The 19,142-nt window shown below is 37.9% G+C and overlaps 1 protein-coding gene across 1 annotated transcript in view; it reads left to right on the forward strand.

The window, feature by feature from the left end:
• TCERG1L (transcription elongation regulator 1 like) overlaps positions 1-19,142 on the forward strand; it is a 220,228-nt gene that overhangs the window by 175,050 nt on the left and 26,036 nt on the right. Inside the window, exons 7-9 of the mRNA XM_050959457.1 lie at positions 1,640-1,728; positions 8,780-8,934; positions 17,429-17,498. Coding sequence (XP_050815414.1) covers positions 1,640-1,728; positions 8,780-8,934; positions 17,429-17,498 — 314 coding nt within the window. The remainder of the gene's footprint in view (positions 1-1,639; positions 1,729-8,779; positions 8,935-17,428; positions 17,499-19,142) is intronic.

A 19,142-nucleotide genomic window follows, 5' to 3' on the forward strand; every position in this document is an offset into this window, starting at 1 on the left:
CTTATGCTCCAATATGTCTGTTAGTCTCTAAGGTGCCACAGGAGTCTTTGCTGCTTTCCTCATGAAGACAATATGGAGATTAAACAGCTAGGGCCAAATTAGGGATGTCTTTAATGAGTGTGCTTGCATGGGACAGCCCTATCCTTATACTCAGCACCTCACCCTCTGCACCTCCATGCTGTAGGTAACAATAAGGAGTCTGCTTAGTTCCCTTGAAAACAAGAGGAGACCACTCCAACTACTGGCAGTGTCACACAACTCAAAGGTGATATGTGTGGCCAGCCTCTCTTTTCTCCCTGCCCCACCAGTTTACCCCAGTAAGGCAGTGCTGCACGGAGAACACCCTCAACCTTTTGGAAAGGTATAACAAGTGCCACTGTTCAGTGTGTTTCATTCTCTCCACTCCCATTCCTATCCCACCCTCCCTCAGCACCTTGGAGACATTACGCTTTATATAATCATAATGTCTCAGTCCATCATCCCTCAGACTGCAGCTGCTCCAGAGTGCTGCACTGGTTCTCAGAAACATTATTGAGTGCTTAAAATTTGTAAAGTACTTTGAAGATTAAGAGCTCTGTATATGTGCTTATTATTTTTTAATCATATTACATCCTCTCAAGCATTGACACTGCATGGGAGCTATCATAGCATTCCCTTCCTCCGTTCCATTCATTTCTTTAAGCTACTGATATAAATGGATTTTTTCACCCTTAAAACACTTATTACCTGTAGCTTTCCAGACGACCTGATAAATAAATGTTTTGGCGATTGCCTGTCTGCAATTTTCAAATAGTTGACTGGTCTATATATGCCAGGCTTCCAGCTAAAGGGCAAAAATCTCTTAGTGCAATGGCTGGTATCATAAGAACGGTTGTCAGACATACACACAGGCCAGTGGAGAATCACTCTCAACAGCATTATCTTGAGCAAAGTAAGGCAAAATTGTCTACAAATAATAGAGGACTGAATTATTAATAGAAATAACTGAATTGTTAACTTATGCAGAGCACCCTCAACTCCCCTGATGCCTGACTTCCAGCAGTTCCAGCTGCTTACCATGCAAACTGCCTCCTGCAACCACATGCTCTTCACTGCCAAACAAGAGTGTTTTGCTGCCAACCCAAGGCAAAAACATCAGCACCCATTGCCTTCTAACCTTTTTGTCACACCCGTCCAGATGTGCAAGTTTTCTTTGCCGCTGCATGTTCCTTCAGAGCACTCTGCATTTTTTCGCTGGGTTTTTGGTTCCAAAGCCCCACCTGATCCTGAGCTTTCTGGGTATTCCAACCCACATGGTCGGTTGGTTTCTTTCTTTCTGATGATGATGTGGTCTGTCCTAGTTATGGTGAAATGCACAAAATTATACACAGTATTCCAAGTGAGCTATCACCTGTGCTGTATATGGAAGACTTTGTATCTCTCAAGCTTTGCATGCATAACATTCCAAATAGGGCAGTGTTTATATTCTTTCCAAACTAACCAGCTGGTTTAGAGGTAGATGGTTGTCCATATTGTCTCCAGTGGTATAATGATGATTTAATAATCCACCTCCAGTTTAAACAGAATTGTTTGTATAATGGTTGCACTCCTGAGCATCAGTTTCACTTTCTGACTAATTTTTGTGTCTTTCTATGTCAAGGATCATCCTTTGAAACTAGTAAATGAAGATGATAGCATATCAAATGGCAACAAGCCTGTGGCATCTACTCCTGTACCAGGATCGCCATGGTAAGTATATTCAGGATGAATAATAATGACTCATCAATATCATTGTTATTGCCAAACATATATTAATGGTCTGTGTCTTTATGAATACCTAGCAGCAACTGTAATACAATTCTGGATGTTTAACAATATTGCACTATTTTCTTTTACAAAGTGGCATTGTAGATTTACATCACTATTCATATAGTTACACAAAATGGTAAGACATAGCCACAGGTACAGTCTAAGACAGCTATCAAGCATTTATAAGAAAGATTGAGTTTGCACCTGATACCAACCCAGGCTTAAGAATGTAATGATTGTGGGTTTTTTTGATAGTTCATATCACTAGCTTGAGCTCTGATCTTATCAGATCTCACAAATGAGGAGGGTCAGCTCTGGTTAGTGCTTGAATGACCAGAAAAGTACTGCAAGAAATGCTATTCATTATTTAGGGCCTGATCATCCTCCTCTCCCAGTGACTTCAGTGGGAGTTGAGGAAACTCATTGTCTTGCGGGTTTGTAGTAGATCTCAGGTGATATTTATGAGTAACTTGTGTCCTGTGAGCTTGTTTTTCTGTCCAAATCCCAGTTCAGGCAATCTGCCTAACTAAAACCCCTCTGTGGTCTCAACTGGACAAAGATAATTCTTTACTTTCTGTCCTGAACTCTGTGTGTGTGTGTGTGTGTGTGTGTGTGTGCGTGTGTGTGTGTGTTTCTTTTCTTTACCCCAGACATGGCTACATTTTAGTGGCAGAGGAAGTGATCCCTGTTGTTTTCATCGGTTTGTAGAGATTTGTGTGATCTCTGGATAAAAGGTCCTATGTAAATATCTATAATTATGATTTATTATTATATTGTGTCTTATTGCAGGTCAACATGATATACATACAGCATAATGTAATAATTAATTATGACCTATGTTTAAGATCCTTGATAACCACTCCTCTTCATGACATCTGCTACTATGTGAAAATGGTGATACCTAGGGAACTGTAACCATTTAAATCCAACAGTATCATAAGCCATTTATAGCATATCCTAGTAATCCATTCTTGTATAGTAGAGTCTGTAATCAACTGAAAACCTACAAAAGAAATTCACAGCATTCCATCATCTTGAGCAGCTTGTGTTGAATGGTGAAAGGGCCATTCAGCACATCAGTTGAAATTGCACATTTCTTTGGTCCCGATTTGTGATACCCTTACTCACAATGAGTAATACCTTACTTTTCTAATAGTGCCATTGATTTCAGTAAGACTATTTGATGAGCAAGACATTACTCAAAGGGAATAATGGTATCACAATCTGGTCCTTTTTATTAGGTCCCACAATGACTAGCCCTATTACTGACAGTCATTCCCTGCTTGATGTGGCAATACCCAACATGCACCATGCTGATGCCCTCAGATCCACCATGAATCACACTGGAACATGGAGCATGCCTGTGTGAGGCGTCTATATAATTTACACCCTTTGGGATATAATATAGTTCTTTAAGAACAGGTTTACAAAGCCATGCCAAATAGCTAAATATATTAACAAGTTCAACAAAAGCCTGGAATTTACTTCAACCCCTCTCCACCTATAGGTTGGCTCCATGCTTCTGCAGGATTCCATGGTTGATGTAACATCACTAGGTGTATGCTGGGGTGTCATACTGGAGAAACCAGAGTGGGGCTGGAGGTTGTGCCACTTAAAACAAACCAAAAGGTGAGTTTTCAATTGTTAATGTGCTGCCAGCCCCTCTTAGTCTTGTAGGGCATTCAGCACGTAGTGCCAAAGGTAATGGAATGTAGCTAATTCAGAGCCTCATCTTGCACTTCTTATTCAGGCAAAGCAGTTGCAAAGTAGAGTGAAAAACCCTCCTTTGTCTGGTCACCTGAAAAGAAGAAAAGTAAGCCACTTGTTGTGCTGTGTAAAAGCATTGATGTACGTGTTTTGTAATGTGGATATTTAAAATGTATGGAGTCCCATTAATATGTTTTACATACAATGTATTGTATTTAAAACTATTTTAAATAAATATAGTTCCTCCAGATATCCAGTGAAATTGACCAATTTTGCAACAAAAATAAATATTTTACTTTGATTTTAAATATATATATATATATAGTACATATCATAGAATGAATAACAAATACATGTGAAGCATATTATTTGAAGTTAATATCCCATTACAGTGAATAAGAGCAATTTGTGCTTCTTAGAGCTGTTGTTGCAGGCAATCTGTACACAGACTCAGGCAGAAAACACAGCATTGTGTGACTCACTTTTGGAAGTTTATACACCTCACAACTATAAGGGCTAGAAATTTAGGCCCAAATTCACCAGTCCACTCTGGCTGCTTTGCACTGCTTGGGCAACTAAATTTAGTTCGTGAGTTAAGCTGGGTTTACACTAATTTTTTGTCATCAAAGTGACTTGAAAGAGACGGAGCACATTGTGACTCTGCTTTAAATCTTTTAATGAAAACTTTAAGTTCTGATGTAGAATTCTGTTTCAAGTGCTGATGAATTCTGTAGAAAATTAAGCAGCCATGGAATCACAGAAAAGAGAGGATATGTCTTGTGTCTGCAAAAACAGCAGTCAAATTGTAGCTATTCACACCTGTCTTCCTTTATCTTCAAACAGTTAGTAATTGCAAATAGCTATGAGAGCTATGAACTTGTTTAATCAGTCCCAGTGGGATGTTAATCATAAAGCCTAACAATAACAATTTAAAGGACAACATTAACTATTTCGGTGATGCATTATAACTGAAACACTCCACTAATTTACTTACCAATAGATACCACAATAGTCAGAGATGGAAAACTACTGCTTAGTCACTTTACGCATCCCCTGGGGCCACTTGTTTCCCTGTACTATATGCTTCCAGTGGTTTGTCCGGTCTATTTTTAAAGGTCCCAAGAAGTTACACTTCCCTCACCTCTCGCAATGGATGACTTTTCCACAGCCTAACAGAATCTTCATCATTAGGAATTTTTGCTTAATTTTTTCAGCTGGAATTTTTCCTTCATTCATTTCATTCCAAAACTCCTAGGGAGAATTTTCAATCTGAATGGGATTCTCCATGGGAAGAGGACAGAAAAAAAGGTTAGCTGCTAAGGCCCCAATCCTACAAAGACAAACGCTTAACTTTATGCACTGAGTAGATCCATTGATTTCATAAGGACCATGGACAGTGCATAAAGTTCAGGAAGCATTTTCAGGGCCTGAAATGGAAGAGAAGCAGAGAGTGAGAGAGCTTCAAGGGATAGGGACAGTGGAAGGGGGAAACAGTCAGTGAAAGTACAAGAGGCCACTGGAGAAAGAGCAAGATGAAGACGGGAGAGCCAAAGAGAAGGGACTGCTTCCACTCTTTTCTTCTCCCCAGTTTGATTGACCTCTGATGGTATCAAAGGGACTGGGGTTACTGTGGACGAGAAGCTGGATATGAGTCAATAGTGTGCCCTTGTTGCCAAGAAGACTTACGGCATTTTGGGCTGTATAAGTAGGAACATTACCAGCAGATCAAAGGACGTGATCACTCCCCTTTATTCGTCATTGGTGAGGCCTCAGCTGGAGTACTGTATCCGGTTTTGCGCTCCACATTACAAGAAGGATGTGGAAAAATTGGAGAGAGTCCAGTGGAGGGCAGCAAAAATGATTAGGGGGCTGGAGCACATGACTTATGAGGAAAGGCTGAGGGAACTGGGATTTTTTAGTCCGCAGAAGAGAAGAATGAGGGGGCATTTGATAGCTGCTTTCAACTACCTGAAAGGGGGTTCCAAAGAGGATGGATCTAGACTGTTCTCAGTGGTAGCAGATGACAGAACAAGGAGTAATAGTCTCAAGTTGCAGTGGGGGAGGTTTAGGTTGGATATTAGGAAAAACTTTTTCACTAGGAGGATGGTGAAGCACTGGAATGGGCTATCTCGGGAGGTGGTGGAATCTCCATCCTTAGAGGTTTTTAAGGTTAGGCTTGATAAAGCCCTGGCTGGAATGATTTAGTTGGGGATTAGGTCCTGCTTTGAGCAGGGGGTTGGAATAGATGACCTCCTGAGGTCCCTTTCAACCCTATGATTCTATGAATCTATGGTTTTATGGCACATTTGAGGCAACTTGGGCACCCAACTATTGTTTATTGCTCAGAGGAGAGCATATATTAATGAGACCAGAAAACTAATGTCTGACTAAAAGGTACTAGCGAATTTAAGGACTTCAGGTCTCATAAACATTTCCTGGCCTCCGCCTGATGAATAAGTTCCAATAAAAAGGAGAGATTAGAGCAGGGCCACAATTAGCCAGATTTGTTTATATGACTAAACAGTTCTCAGAAATATTAGTTAACCCTGCCTAACTACCACATAAATACAGTATATGTAATATTAAGTTTATTTTCTTACATATTTAAATGTCATTATTTTAGTTAAAAAATAATTCCAGTGTAAAGAACATAGCATCATCTGCACTTTCAGTTTGTGATCTGTGACTGAAACCAAATACCATATTGTCCCTTTTGGATAATGAAATTTTTATTATGCCAAAGAGGTACAGGTGATATGTAATGTGGGAGAAGGGGGTACTATTTTTAAATTAAATGTCAAATTGGGTTAGTTATGGAAAATGAAAAGTCTTCATGAGGGACCTGCTATTTGGATCCATTTTTAGAGCTCTCTAGAGATGCCTTCTTGGTCTTTCAATCAGATGTGGAAATGTGCCATTTCCATTTTAGCAATCACCTTGTTTTTATTAGATAAATGCTGAGACTCCAGATGGCCTAGCAGTACACTTCAAATGACTAATACATTATCAGCCTCAAATGTGGTCTCCCATCACCCAAAGTGGTAGAAACTGTGTGTGAGATCAGAGACTTTGAACTTGTGCATGAGAGAGGTCACTATTAAATTATTAGAGAGCAGCATCAACTGCTTTTTGAAAATAGCCTTGTTCTCATCTCCTCCTGGCCAGAAACGCTGATGTGCACAATTGGCAGGTGCTGAGACTGTCCTAAATGTGTATGATGGCATGACTGTGACACTCACAGTATACTGGCTTCCTGCTTTTGAAGCACACCATGAGCTCCACATAGTACTCCTACAGGGACAGATTCTGCAAAAGGGCTGAATGAGCTCAATTGCCATTAAAGCTAATTACAATTGAGAGTGATCAGCATTTTGTGGGAGGCATGCACCATTTGATACTATTGGGCCCATTATTCACAGATTTAGGTAAAGGGAGAAATGTAACCGTATTATTAAATAAATCAGTTAACTGCTAATTACTCCCTTCTTCCCCCTAATGCTTGGCTTCTAAGGTGCCTGCCAGTAGGACTGTGATATTTATGGTAGTTTGATTTCTTGTTCCTAAAGTCTTCCATCAACTCCATCCTGATCTATTGTGAGCCAAAGACTAATGCTTAATGGTACATTTAGAGTTCTTGATCTGATTAACGGTGTCTGTGATAGAACTGAGAACTGCAGCTCTGAGACACAAAGTACCAAATGTTGTTTTCACCTAATTATTACCACATAAAAGAATAGGTCAGCCATTCTGGGATGCTAATTTCAAAGCTGAAGCATTTGTATATTATAATAATATGAAAATCATTAAAATATGTATCAGGTCCCCACTATTTTAACTCCAAAGGTACGAGGGATAACTGTAACTGAGAAGTCGACAGTTTTGTGTTCAGTTCCAACTTTGTCTTCTACCTTGGGAATGTATTCCCAAGAAAGCATTCTCAATTACTTTTATCTTCTTACTTTTACCAATAGAAAACACTTCTTGCCTCTGTTTTCTGCACTATAAAGATATACAGTCTCCCTTTAGCCACTCCAAAGGTTATATATATTTTTTATTACCTGGACAGGCAATCAATGGTGCTCTCTTATTATTAGTTCACAGAAAACTTCCAATTATCCAATAATAGGTCTTAGCATTTATATATCACTTTTTGTGTTCTCAGTCTTTTACACAGAACAGGTTTCATTTTAAGCATGTCTTTTTCATAGCTCTATTCCCCTGTGCCATTGAGAATCACCAAGTGGTGGAGAACTTGCAGGTGTTTCTGATTCAAGGAGGTCAGGAGCTGGCCCTTTATATGTGTTTTAGAATGGCATAATGCATACGTGTTGTATACTACTTTTCTTAAGTATGCACAAAGTACAGGCTTCAGATGCATATATGGTACTATATGTCTGTAAAAACTATACGTTTAATCAAGTGCATCCAGGTTTACTTGAATATCCATCAATGTGATATCATACCTCTTATTAAAATAATATTTTTCCTGTTTTAAAACACAAATTTAATACAAGGAACTAATTTAATGCAATGTGGAGGCTGACATTTAAATTGCACAAGTCAGGAAATTCTGGTTTGCGTAGCAGTCATGGCTTGGGCACATTGCATATTTGGTCCAAACGCTCAAATAAATCAATGGGAGAGGTTTTTTTTATTGATTTCAGTGGACTTTGGATCAGGGCCTTTCTGTCTTTTGTAGCATGGAACCCCTGTAGGGTTTGGCTGGGATCCATGGCCACAGAGGCCTAATGGAATTCTGGCTAGGCCTTCTACCTTAGAGGCAGCCACATGAGGTTTCTGTGGCTGCCTTCTACCTAATGGCAACCCCCCTGAATCTATCATATATGGGTGTTGAGTAGGCACTGACTATGCAAAACAGCTTGAGACCTCTGTAGTTCACTACCTTCACAGATACATTTTGAAAATATGAAATGTAATCCTTTACCTTGGCCTCAGTTGTTATAAGCATCATTGTTTTACCCTGGTCCCTTTTTTGTTTTGTTTTTTCCCTGTTGGAGAGAGAGAGAGAGTATGTGTGTGCCCATGTACCCATGTACTGTTCTAACCACTGATAATGACATTTTATTAGTATGGGGAGAAATTTCCTTAGTGCAGAGGCTTCAAGTTGGAGAGGAGGGCTATCAGCCTGGCCAGGCTATCAGCCTGAGGTGAATTTCACCCAGGCTGTATATGACTATGGAGAATATTGAATTAGCCATGAGTTTAATATCTTGTTTCTATGTATATGTGAGATTATCTAAGCATAGTTCATTAATTAAAATAGGTGTGTAGTCTGGACTGGAGATGACCGAGTCTTCTTCTTCAACCCTACAATGCAGCTGTCAGTATGGGAGAAACCAGTGGATCTAAAGAATCGTGGTGATATTAATAGAATCATTGAAGATCCACCTCATAAACGCAAGCTGGAAACTTCAGCAAGTAACTAAAGCTGTGATTATTTGCATCTATTTAAACTTAAATGCTAAATGAAACTTGATTGTTAAATATATTAAGTAAAAATTATCAGAATGATGATTTTCCTGTTGGATTTTGTGTAAAGTATTTTGTTAACAGTGATGCTGCTTGCAAAATCTTTATTTACACTGAAATTCTAACATTTGTACTGGAGTTCTTTCATTATTAGCAAGGAAGTAAAAATAGGTGGCTTCTTATGTTGAAAGAATCTTTGATTTAAAAAATAACACCTTCAAAGACTTTGTCTTTACCTTTAATGCACTCATAATTCCAAAATATACCTTAGGAATGTGTTAGGATAGCATGATTTCTGCAAATATTGACCATGCTACCAAAAGCAGTTGTACAGTAATAAAGGATTATTTAACCCAGCTGTAAGAAAATAATCCCAAAAGTAAATCTCTGAGGACTGCTGAAAGGTTTGGCGGACATGTGGGTACCACAATCCAAAAATGGCTTTGCCAAACAACCCTCAAGCACTGTAGATTTCAGAATGACATTCTTGGTGTTGACTGAAGAGAGAATTTGCTTTGCAGTAGTGCATGTTAAGTGTTTCAAATGTATTTTTTTTTTAAAGATCACTTCTTGGAGAACAACGATTTGCCATCTGGTCTGCCATGAAGAAGGTCAATTTGATGAACTAATTTCCCCTGCTCATCTCTATCCCATCCCACCCACTTCTTTCAGCTTTCCTGCTCACAGCTCACTCACTGTATTTCTAATCTACCACCCCCTATTTAATTGCTCACTCAGCCGCCAGTGGTGCAGCAATTACTTACATTAGTGGCTGCTTATAGGAGTAGTCCCCACTGAGACAACTCATGTCCGTATTTGCTCAGTAACATGAGCTGGGCCCTCAGTCTCCCCCTTTACCAGTTATTTAGCCTTATAAAAGTAAATACTGCTCCTTAAAAACCTGCTTTGCCAGCTGATGCCTTTCTGCCCTGGGCTATTACTGGTTTCCACATCATTTAGTGTTGCTTTTTGAGCTGTGTGATAATTCTTGGCTGCAGTTACTGTGAGGGAATTGGGCGCAATGCAGACCTCAGCTGTTTCCCTCTTCTTCCCTCTCCCCAGTGTGGTACTTTGACAGGTGGGGTTTTTTTGGTTGAAGTGGGGAACCACTAGAAAGATTAAGCCACGCTGTCTGGACATTAGCACTGGGTGAACAACAACTTTTCTGCCCTTGTTAGGAAAAGGTCTACATGCACACCAATTATTTGACACATTGTTTATATTTAATGAGCTGATTGCATTGGGGGATCATCACCACCAGCACATATGGATTGAATAATGCATTTCATAGTATAGTTACACTTGCAAAGCTTCTTTAATCCATGTCTATACTTAGTGATGAGGTCCATGAAGAAGAAAAGTAAACTTAAAAATTATTTTTGAAAATCTAATATATTGTAACTAAGCGAAAACAATCCCCACATTTCCCATGACGGTACATCAAATGAGTTTTATTTTTCATCTATGATGAAAGTAAAAAGACATAGTAAATTTTAAAGGGCATAGTGTATATTGTTGATCCGCAAACAATTCCCAATGGACTACTCCTAAATAGGAATTGTGAGGATGAACTGAGGATATGAAAGGGTGTTCTTGCAAGTTGATATAAGTAAGTAATAATTAGGACCTTGCTGTAAATGTTTGATAGAAAAAATTCCATAGACTGTTACTATAGGGGATGTGTTAGTCTTTAAGGTGCCACTGGACTCCTCATTGTTACTATAGGGGATGTATTTATATATCACTTAACATCATTTAGGAGATGAGTTTCTTTCCTTTACAGATATAAATTCAATTTTAAAAGAGACTTGGAACAAAATCAAAACTTTCTTCATATGAAGCAGATAACTTTCTGATAAACACAGTGACCAAAGGCTTCAAGACCAAATCTTCTGAAGTTCTGGTTCAGAAGCACAATGCAACATAAGTTTTGTTTAGCAACAGCAATAAAGTGTAGGGCATTCTGGAGGATTAATTAATGACTGGGTAGGTGGGGATGATAACCCAAAACAAAACTGAGGGCCATTATTCATAGCCTATCATCAATCCTCAAAACATCATAGTGCCAGTGCCATTGTTGATATGTGTTATTTAAGAAATTCCTTTTCTGTTGTGTGTCCTATTCTTTACATGCTATTGTGTGTGTGTCACATTATGCCTTGAGTATTGTGTCAAGTTATTCTGGTGAATTATAGCTGGATTTTCATTGTTGCTAATAATTTGCAGCTTCCATTGATATAAATGGGATTTGTATGAGTATTTCAGAAAATCAGCTTATACTTAGAATATATTAGCTGATGAGATCAAATAAATTATTTGCAGCATAACAATTAACTGAAACTCTTGAGTAAATAAATAAACCAAATAAGCTACATGTTTGTGAGATAGTTGCCAAATGTACTTAGTTTAGTTACTGTTGAGTTTAATTAAAATTTTTAAATCAAAGGCACACAAAAATGTGAACAAGCCTAATTATTTTCAGAGTATCATAGGTTATCAGTACATCACTGAATGAAAAGATCAAGTGCATTTGTAATTCAGGAATGACATTTAGGCATTTATCAATTATTCCACCTTTGTTAAAATTAATTCTTATAGAGATTTATGAAGGTGTCATGATTCTTTACTAATGGGTTCATACTGGGCCATTTCTCTCAGTCCAAATGTGGGCAAAATTTCCATTGTCTTTGAAATCTATGGGAGGAGTTGGAGTATGAACATGGTAAGGAATGTGTGATTTAATACAATATACTCAGCTGCTTAGAGATTGAAGACCTCATTCTCCACCCCTCAGTACCAGCTTTACACTAGTGCAACTCAGTTGTCTTGAATGGAGTTACACCAGCATCACACCACTGTAACATAATTGAGAAGCTGGAATTATATCAATTTAGGTAGTGTCAGGATCCTGGGCGAAGGTAAGCAAGATTAGTGGCAGGAGCTTGGGTTTCCAGAATTGAAGCCAAGGATCAGAGCCAGGATCAGGGTCAAGAGTCAAGCTGAGGGTCAAGCCATAATCAGAATCAGGCTGAGGGTCAGTGTCAGGTATTGGGATTCCAGGGATCAATCAGGAATTATAATCTAACTCAGAGCTGAGACCAATACAAGGAGTTCAGGAACAGAGGGTCAGGGCAGGCAGCTAGCTAGATAGGGATCCACATTGTTGCCTAAATGCTTCCTGATACTTCCCCTGAGTTTCTATCAGGACAATGAGCCAATCAGGGATTGCTAAAACCACTGTCAGTCAGACCACTGAAGGCTAAACTTCCCATGGTGTTGAACCTCTGGATTGTGGGTGACAGGAAGTGACCAGGTTACAGCTGGGTAGCAATGTGGGGCTGTTGTTTGCCCAGTAGCCCTGCAGACATGTGTTCAACTCCTACTGATCTTTACAGGCAAAGTACAAATCATTAACAGCAAAGCTTATGGTCAATTTATAGACTTTAACTTTTTAAGATCAGACAATACATATAAGAGGGCATATCCTTCACCTGTCATTTCTTGTAAGTAAGAGTCTCTGCTGTAACTCATTTTGACAATAGCACTATTTTGTTGGTGCTATGTATCATTACTCCACTGAATCATATTGTGATCAGATACCAACCATGATATCCCTTTCTCTTTTCAAAGATTTTTGAGGATTTTTGTCATCTTATTTCTATAGGCAATGACATTTTCATATATTGGAACGGTGTGTTCAGAAACATGTGTCTACTTCAATTTGTGTATCCAAAGTCATAAAACCACCCAGATCATTAGAATATGTAAATGAACTAGAAAAATTATCACCCAATGGAATGCCAGGAAAGGCTACTGAGGTTATGAGCAATAATATTTTGCTTTTTTAAGAGAGTGTATTGGATACAAGGCAGAATGGGGCATCTACTATTTGGTCTAAAATTCTGATATGAATAAAGTCAAACTTTTTTATGGATGAAATTGTACCAATATCCCTTCTTTCTTGTCCATTCCTACCTAAAAAAAACTAAACAAGAGATAAGCCTTACAGGTCCCATACACCAGGGCAAAAGCAATACCACCATAAATGTCCATATAATGTCCATTCCACTCCATAGTAACCATCTGAGTAGTCCAGTGGTTGCCAGAAAGGGACCAGTTGACTAAAAGTCCCACAGACTAATGAGGCAAGGTTAAGTTATTACCAACTTATTATTGAAACATGTACTTTTAAAAAGTTGGTTGGAATGAAACCTGCACCAGGGATTCAGTAGAGTTGTTGTCATTGTCCTCCCACACAGAACAGCCTACTGAAAAATGGAACTTGGCACATATAAGAAACCAAGAAAAGAAAACCATGGCCTCAGGCCAATGCCTTCCCTAACCTCCATTTGTTTCCAGCCAAAGGCTGTGCTCTTGGCTTACTCCTTCTCATTCAGCCAGTAGCAAGAGAGATTGAAACCTTATAGATAGAACTAGATATAAGAATTCTTGTCACAGAGAAAACACTCCAGGCAGTTTGGGATGAGAGGAGGACCCTAATTGAATGATTTTTCGATCTCTTTTGACAACACTGCCTGTGGTGCCCCATAATATTGAAATCAGGCATTGGGATTTTTTTTTTTTAGCTGAATAGAAAGGCAGTTTTTATGCACAGAGAACTGTTTTCTGTTTCATATTTAGCTCTTATATTTGGACAGGAGCCATATTCAAAAACAAATATGAATTGATCCACCCTCTTTCCTCAAGAATTCAGCAAGAAATTTGGTTTCATTAATATTCAGGCAAATATATTAGTACAGGTCTATTAAATAGATGTGTAAAACATTGTCTCAGACCAGTGGAATATATTTATTAAGTTTACTTATAAATTAAATTATTTTTATAAAATAATGAGTGATGTTTTCTTTGTCATCATGGAATCCTTAACCAACTTAACACTAGTAATGTGATGATATTTTTTCAGTGTTGCAAAGAATTAATGAACTAGTTAGAATTAAGCTTGACAGTCCATCAGATTTAGTGTAGCACTCCTTCTTAATACTATACAGAGTGATTATAATCAAGTAATATTGTTTCTCAAGTTATAAATCCATTATTAGATTTTTTTTTCCTCTGGTCCCTCATCTCGCAAGAATATGATCCTGCAGTTGGGCCCAATAATAGTACCATACTTGATTTTTATTTCCTTGTGGGAGATGTTGGATAGTTTCTGTCTTGTGTTGCAGAGTTTGCCACTTAAAATTTGCATAGGTGGTGTTTAAATTAAACATTTTGGGAAAGATTTTGCACAACTTACTCAAGCAAGTAGTCCCATTGCAGTTAACAGGATAACTCAAGTGAGTAAGACAAGCAGGACGATAGGAGAGTTTGAGATGAGGCTGTGCATCAGAAACAACATAAAAATAATACTACACTCTAATTTGATTTCAGATTTTTTTCTTTCTAAAATGCATACAGTAACTATACACTATAAGAACATAAAAATGACTATTCTGGGTGAGACCAATGGTCCATCCAACCCAGTATCCTGTCTTCTCTCTTATATGCCCCCTCACCTCAATTGTCTCTTTTTCAAGCTGAACAGTCATCTTTTTAATCTCTCCTCATATGGAAGCAGTTTCATACCTTAATCATTTTTGTTGCCCTTCTCTGTACCTTTTCCATTTCTAATATACATTTTTTGAGATGGGGCAACGAGAACTGCACACAGTATCAAAGGTGGATTTATATAGTGGCATTATGATATTTACTGCCTTAATATCGATCTCTTCCCTAATGGTTCCTAATATTCTGTTAGCTTTTTTGACCTCTGCTAGGTTTCTTAGATTTACAGTTTATATATCTGTTTCATAGCAACGATTAACAGAGAGATGGCTTTCTTTAGAGAACTAGATGGGGTCTTATAACTATTTTTCAGTCGATTTTATATATCCAACTTTCAGTTGCTTCAGAACTACGCATAGTATTGGACTGTTGTTGATCAGTATTTTTCCTTGCCCTATTCAGATGTAGAGTAGAATAATCTTACTACTTCAGACAGGACTCATATTCTTTCTACTTGCTTTCCCTACCTTCTTTATTCAAGAAACATGGTCTCACATTGAGATTAATAACATTTGCAGTATGTATCTTCTAGTCAACTCTGGGAGGGCTATCTATGGCATGATAAAGTGTTTTGTAGATATTCAGTCTAAGATGTTTGCTAGCATGTTGAAGCTTAACTCAGATAAGAGACAATTGATTTTTATTTGGCATAGATGCCTGCTGAGCATGGTTTGGTTTTTTTTTACTAGAGGTGCCATTTTGTAGAAATACGATTCTGCTTGCCCAATCAGCCCTGAACCTCAGGTCATTTTTAACTTGAATTCTCTTTGAAAGCAACATTAAGTACGCTGTTAAAAGATTACATATTACTCTCTTAGGAATTTATTAAAGTTAAGATCACTGCTGTCTCAGCAGGATGAATAGCTACTGATTAATGGCTTTAAAATAGCAAGACTGTATTATTTTACTCTATTTTCTGAGTCCCTAAATTGTTTTGTATGGAGGCTTCTCTATAGAAGAATTTAGCAGCTATGGATAACTATCTTCATGCATTGTACTGATACTGAAAACAATACTTAGGTTCATTACCATATATCAAAGTATATTCATGATACTTGTGCTGATGTATTTATAAGTATTATAAAGGCCATAGCCTTTTTATTTTAAAGTGCCATTCATTTTTGTTTCCCCTGAATTTACTCTGTAGTCAGCAGAGTTTAAATAATTGTAATCTGGTATATATTTCCTTCTGTTAGGGTTTCTGCTCCTGTCCTTAACCTCCAAATACCTGTGATCAGAGTTTTTGAGGCTTTTTATATTACTGTAGTTCTCCCTTATGCTGTAGTTTGGTTTATGTTCTGTTCATTGAAACACAATCAATATTCCTTAAAACAAGGAGACAAAAACAGTCAAGGACTAGACTTTGCTCCCTTTGAAGTAAAATGCCAAATTCCAATTGGCCTCAATATAAGGAGGATTTGACCCATAATGTAAATTTAGTATTAAGCACAAATACAAAGGACTTACTGGTTTAAAATAATTAATAATATATATTGTTAAATATAGTTTAAGAAATCATACTACTATTTATATGTTAATTAGTGTAGGCTTTAGAGGTAAAATCCTGACCCCACTGAAGTCAGAGTTTTGCCACTGACTTCAATGAGGCTAGGATTATGCTCTAAGGACTTGCCTACACTACCGTGCTGGGTCGATCTAAGATATGCAACTTCAGCTACATGAATAGCGTAGCTGAAGTCAATGTACTTGGATCTACTTACTGCAGTGTCTTCACTGTAGTAAGTCAACAGCTGATGCTCTCCCGTCAACGTCGCTTGTGCTTCTCATTCTGGTGGAGTACCAGAGTCGATGGGAGAGTGCTCAGCGGTCGATTTATCCTGTCTATACTAGATGGGATAAATCACCCCCTACTGGATCAATCACTGCCCGCCGATCTGACGAGTAGTGTAGACAAGCCCTAAGGGTCAATGTAAGGCTGTGGATCTGGAAATCTGGATTCAGATCTATTTTTAAAGTCACAAATGAAATTGTGTTTTTTTTAATCTCATCATAGTGTTCTGTGTTCATATCACATAGAATTTCAGGATTGGCAGTCTGCTGCAGAGAGGCTCAGGGTTGGTCTTCCTGTTGTTTAAATATACTAGGAGCTCAGTACATATAGGATGATATTTTTCCCAGTAAACTGCTTAAAACTCCAAAAATCAACGTAGGCATTGAGTGGAAGTAAATTCTGGTAGCCAGTGCATTTGAATTCAGAGCACTGTTACTTTGGAGATTGTAATTTGTATATGAAAAAAACAATGAAGTACTTGAAATTGTAAAAATAGATGTCCTCTCAATAACCTTCACATTCATTATGAATTACAACCTCATCTCAAAGCCCTCAAAGGCCAAAGTAGGTTTTGGTACATTGTGAGTTTGAGAGTCCACAATATCTGCTTATCTTTGTTTCCATACCCATACAGTGTGTCAGATTTAACAAGAAAGCAGCATTATGTTTCAGTAAATGGGAATGAAAAATAGGAAAAAGGAAGCAGTTGTGATGGAAGTGAGCATTCTCAAATCATTCACCCTGTCAGGATTGAAATAACAATGTAACAGAAACATCTTTGTGGTTATATTTTTTTCAGTTTATCAGCCAAATGTGATATTTAAACAATCACAAATGTACAGTGAGAAGCCCTTCAGAGCAAAAATAAGAAAAGTGTCATTTTTTGGTATTTATCCCTCTGTTTTGATGAGCTCACCTATGCGGATTTTATGAAGTATCTTGTAAAGCTAAAAAAAATCATTGCAGAAATTAGCCAATATTATGAGTATCAGAACAAAAGGACAAGTGAAGGGGGACTTCTAAGACTTTTATTCTCATGTATATAGTAACTGTCTAATAATTCCAATTTTATGCATTTCTTTTTAGCAGATAAAAGTGATAGTTCTTGTCCAGAGGAAGTAAGTGATGACCATAGCACCAAAATCAAGAGAAATAAGTAAGTTTTATTCTTTCTTAATTCATATGTTCTGTAAGGAAGCCAAAGTCTAAGAAGAAACTAATTTATGTCATCTGTATGCATCAACGGTGACAGCAATCCTCAAGATGTCTATTCACCCTTGTGCTTCAGAAGAGCCATTTTCCATACATACCATCTGTTTGTTTTGTAACTGGAAATTGTTTACATCAGAACAAATAAATGTTTAAATTAAGCTTTCAAGAAAGATGATGACTGTTAAAAACATTAGATGAAATCCTAACTCCACTGAAATCAATAGGAGTTTTGCCATTGAATTCCATGGGGCCAGGATTTCACTCAATGAGTCAAATTTTCTGCTGGTTTAACTGGGCAAAACTCAATCAAAGCAATTCCTGTTTAACCAGCAGAGAATTTGGGCCCTAAATTATATTTCAAGATGTTTCTGCTACGTGTTGTTGGATTTGTCTTCATCCAATATCCTTTTGCACATGCCATACCAGAACAGGACAAAAATAGTTCCTTGCAAAAAATAAAATAAAATAGGGAATAAATGTATTCTGGAGGATGGTTAGTGAGGAATTATTTCCTACCCCAAACAGTAGTTATTTCCAACACTGCTGGTTCTATATAAGATGGCATAAGGATTGCCTGCATAATAGAGTCTGTATAGATGTCAACTGATATGCTTTGGGCCAATTTTGAACAGCGGAGACAAAGTGTTTCTACATTTCCAAGATGGACATTGTGGGGCTAATTATGTTTTCATTTATGCTGCTTTTCTACCACTGTAGTTTTACTGACTTCATTGGAGTTCCTCTTGATTATACCTGCCCTTATAGAAGTCATTGTCAGTTTTGGTTCTTCAATAGGTCATAGCTTCATTATATCAGTGTAAGTGAATATTTTCAACGTTCGAGTAAGATGGGTTTTTTAAAAGATAGGGTGGGAAAGTGTTAAAACCTCTGGCTGTTAATATGCCCGATCTAAAAGTTCCAAGAACTCCTCGCAGCGACTGTTCTTTAGCAATCTCAAGAAAACCATATTTATTCCATTCCTGTGTGTTGATCATAAAAAATTTGCTACCCAGAATGTCATGAGGTCAAACAGTGACTCCTCCACTGCCTACTTGTGAATAGAGATTATTTGTCCCATGTTGGTTGGATTGCCATTATTTATTCATCTTTTAAAAGGTGACTCTTTTATGGTCTCTTATCTTCTTTACATTCAAAAGGGCACTGTCAAAATTGAGAGACCCCAAATTTGACCTACCTTTTTGTCTATATTTTCCTTGCAAAGTCCATGAAATACATATTTTTGTTTTAAATACATAAATGTCATTCAGGTTGAGGCAGTCAAATGCAGACCCACACCTAGGGGCCCAGACCTCTGAATTGTCGCACAGCCCTCCGCTCTCAATGCGCTAGGGCAGCATGTCTGCATCACTTGCATAAATATAGCTCCTCTGGCTTATCTCCTCCATCACAGATCTCATGGTGCAGCCAGTACAGAGACCACTTCCACTGCAAACACAGAGTGAGCAAGGACCAGGGAAGCTCCAGTGTGATGAATAATTACTGTAGAGTGCTTTATATTGGCTATCCACACCACAAATGAATTTTGCCTATAGTGAATTGTACATAAAGGATGGCAAGTTATCTTTCT

Source organism: Gopherus flavomarginatus, chromosome 6 (assembly GCF_025201925.1).
Source record: "Gopherus flavomarginatus isolate rGopFla2 chromosome 6, rGopFla2.mat.asm, whole genome shotgun sequence".
Classification (NCBI taxonomy): Eukaryota; Metazoa; Chordata; order Testudines; family Testudinidae; genus Gopherus; species Gopherus flavomarginatus.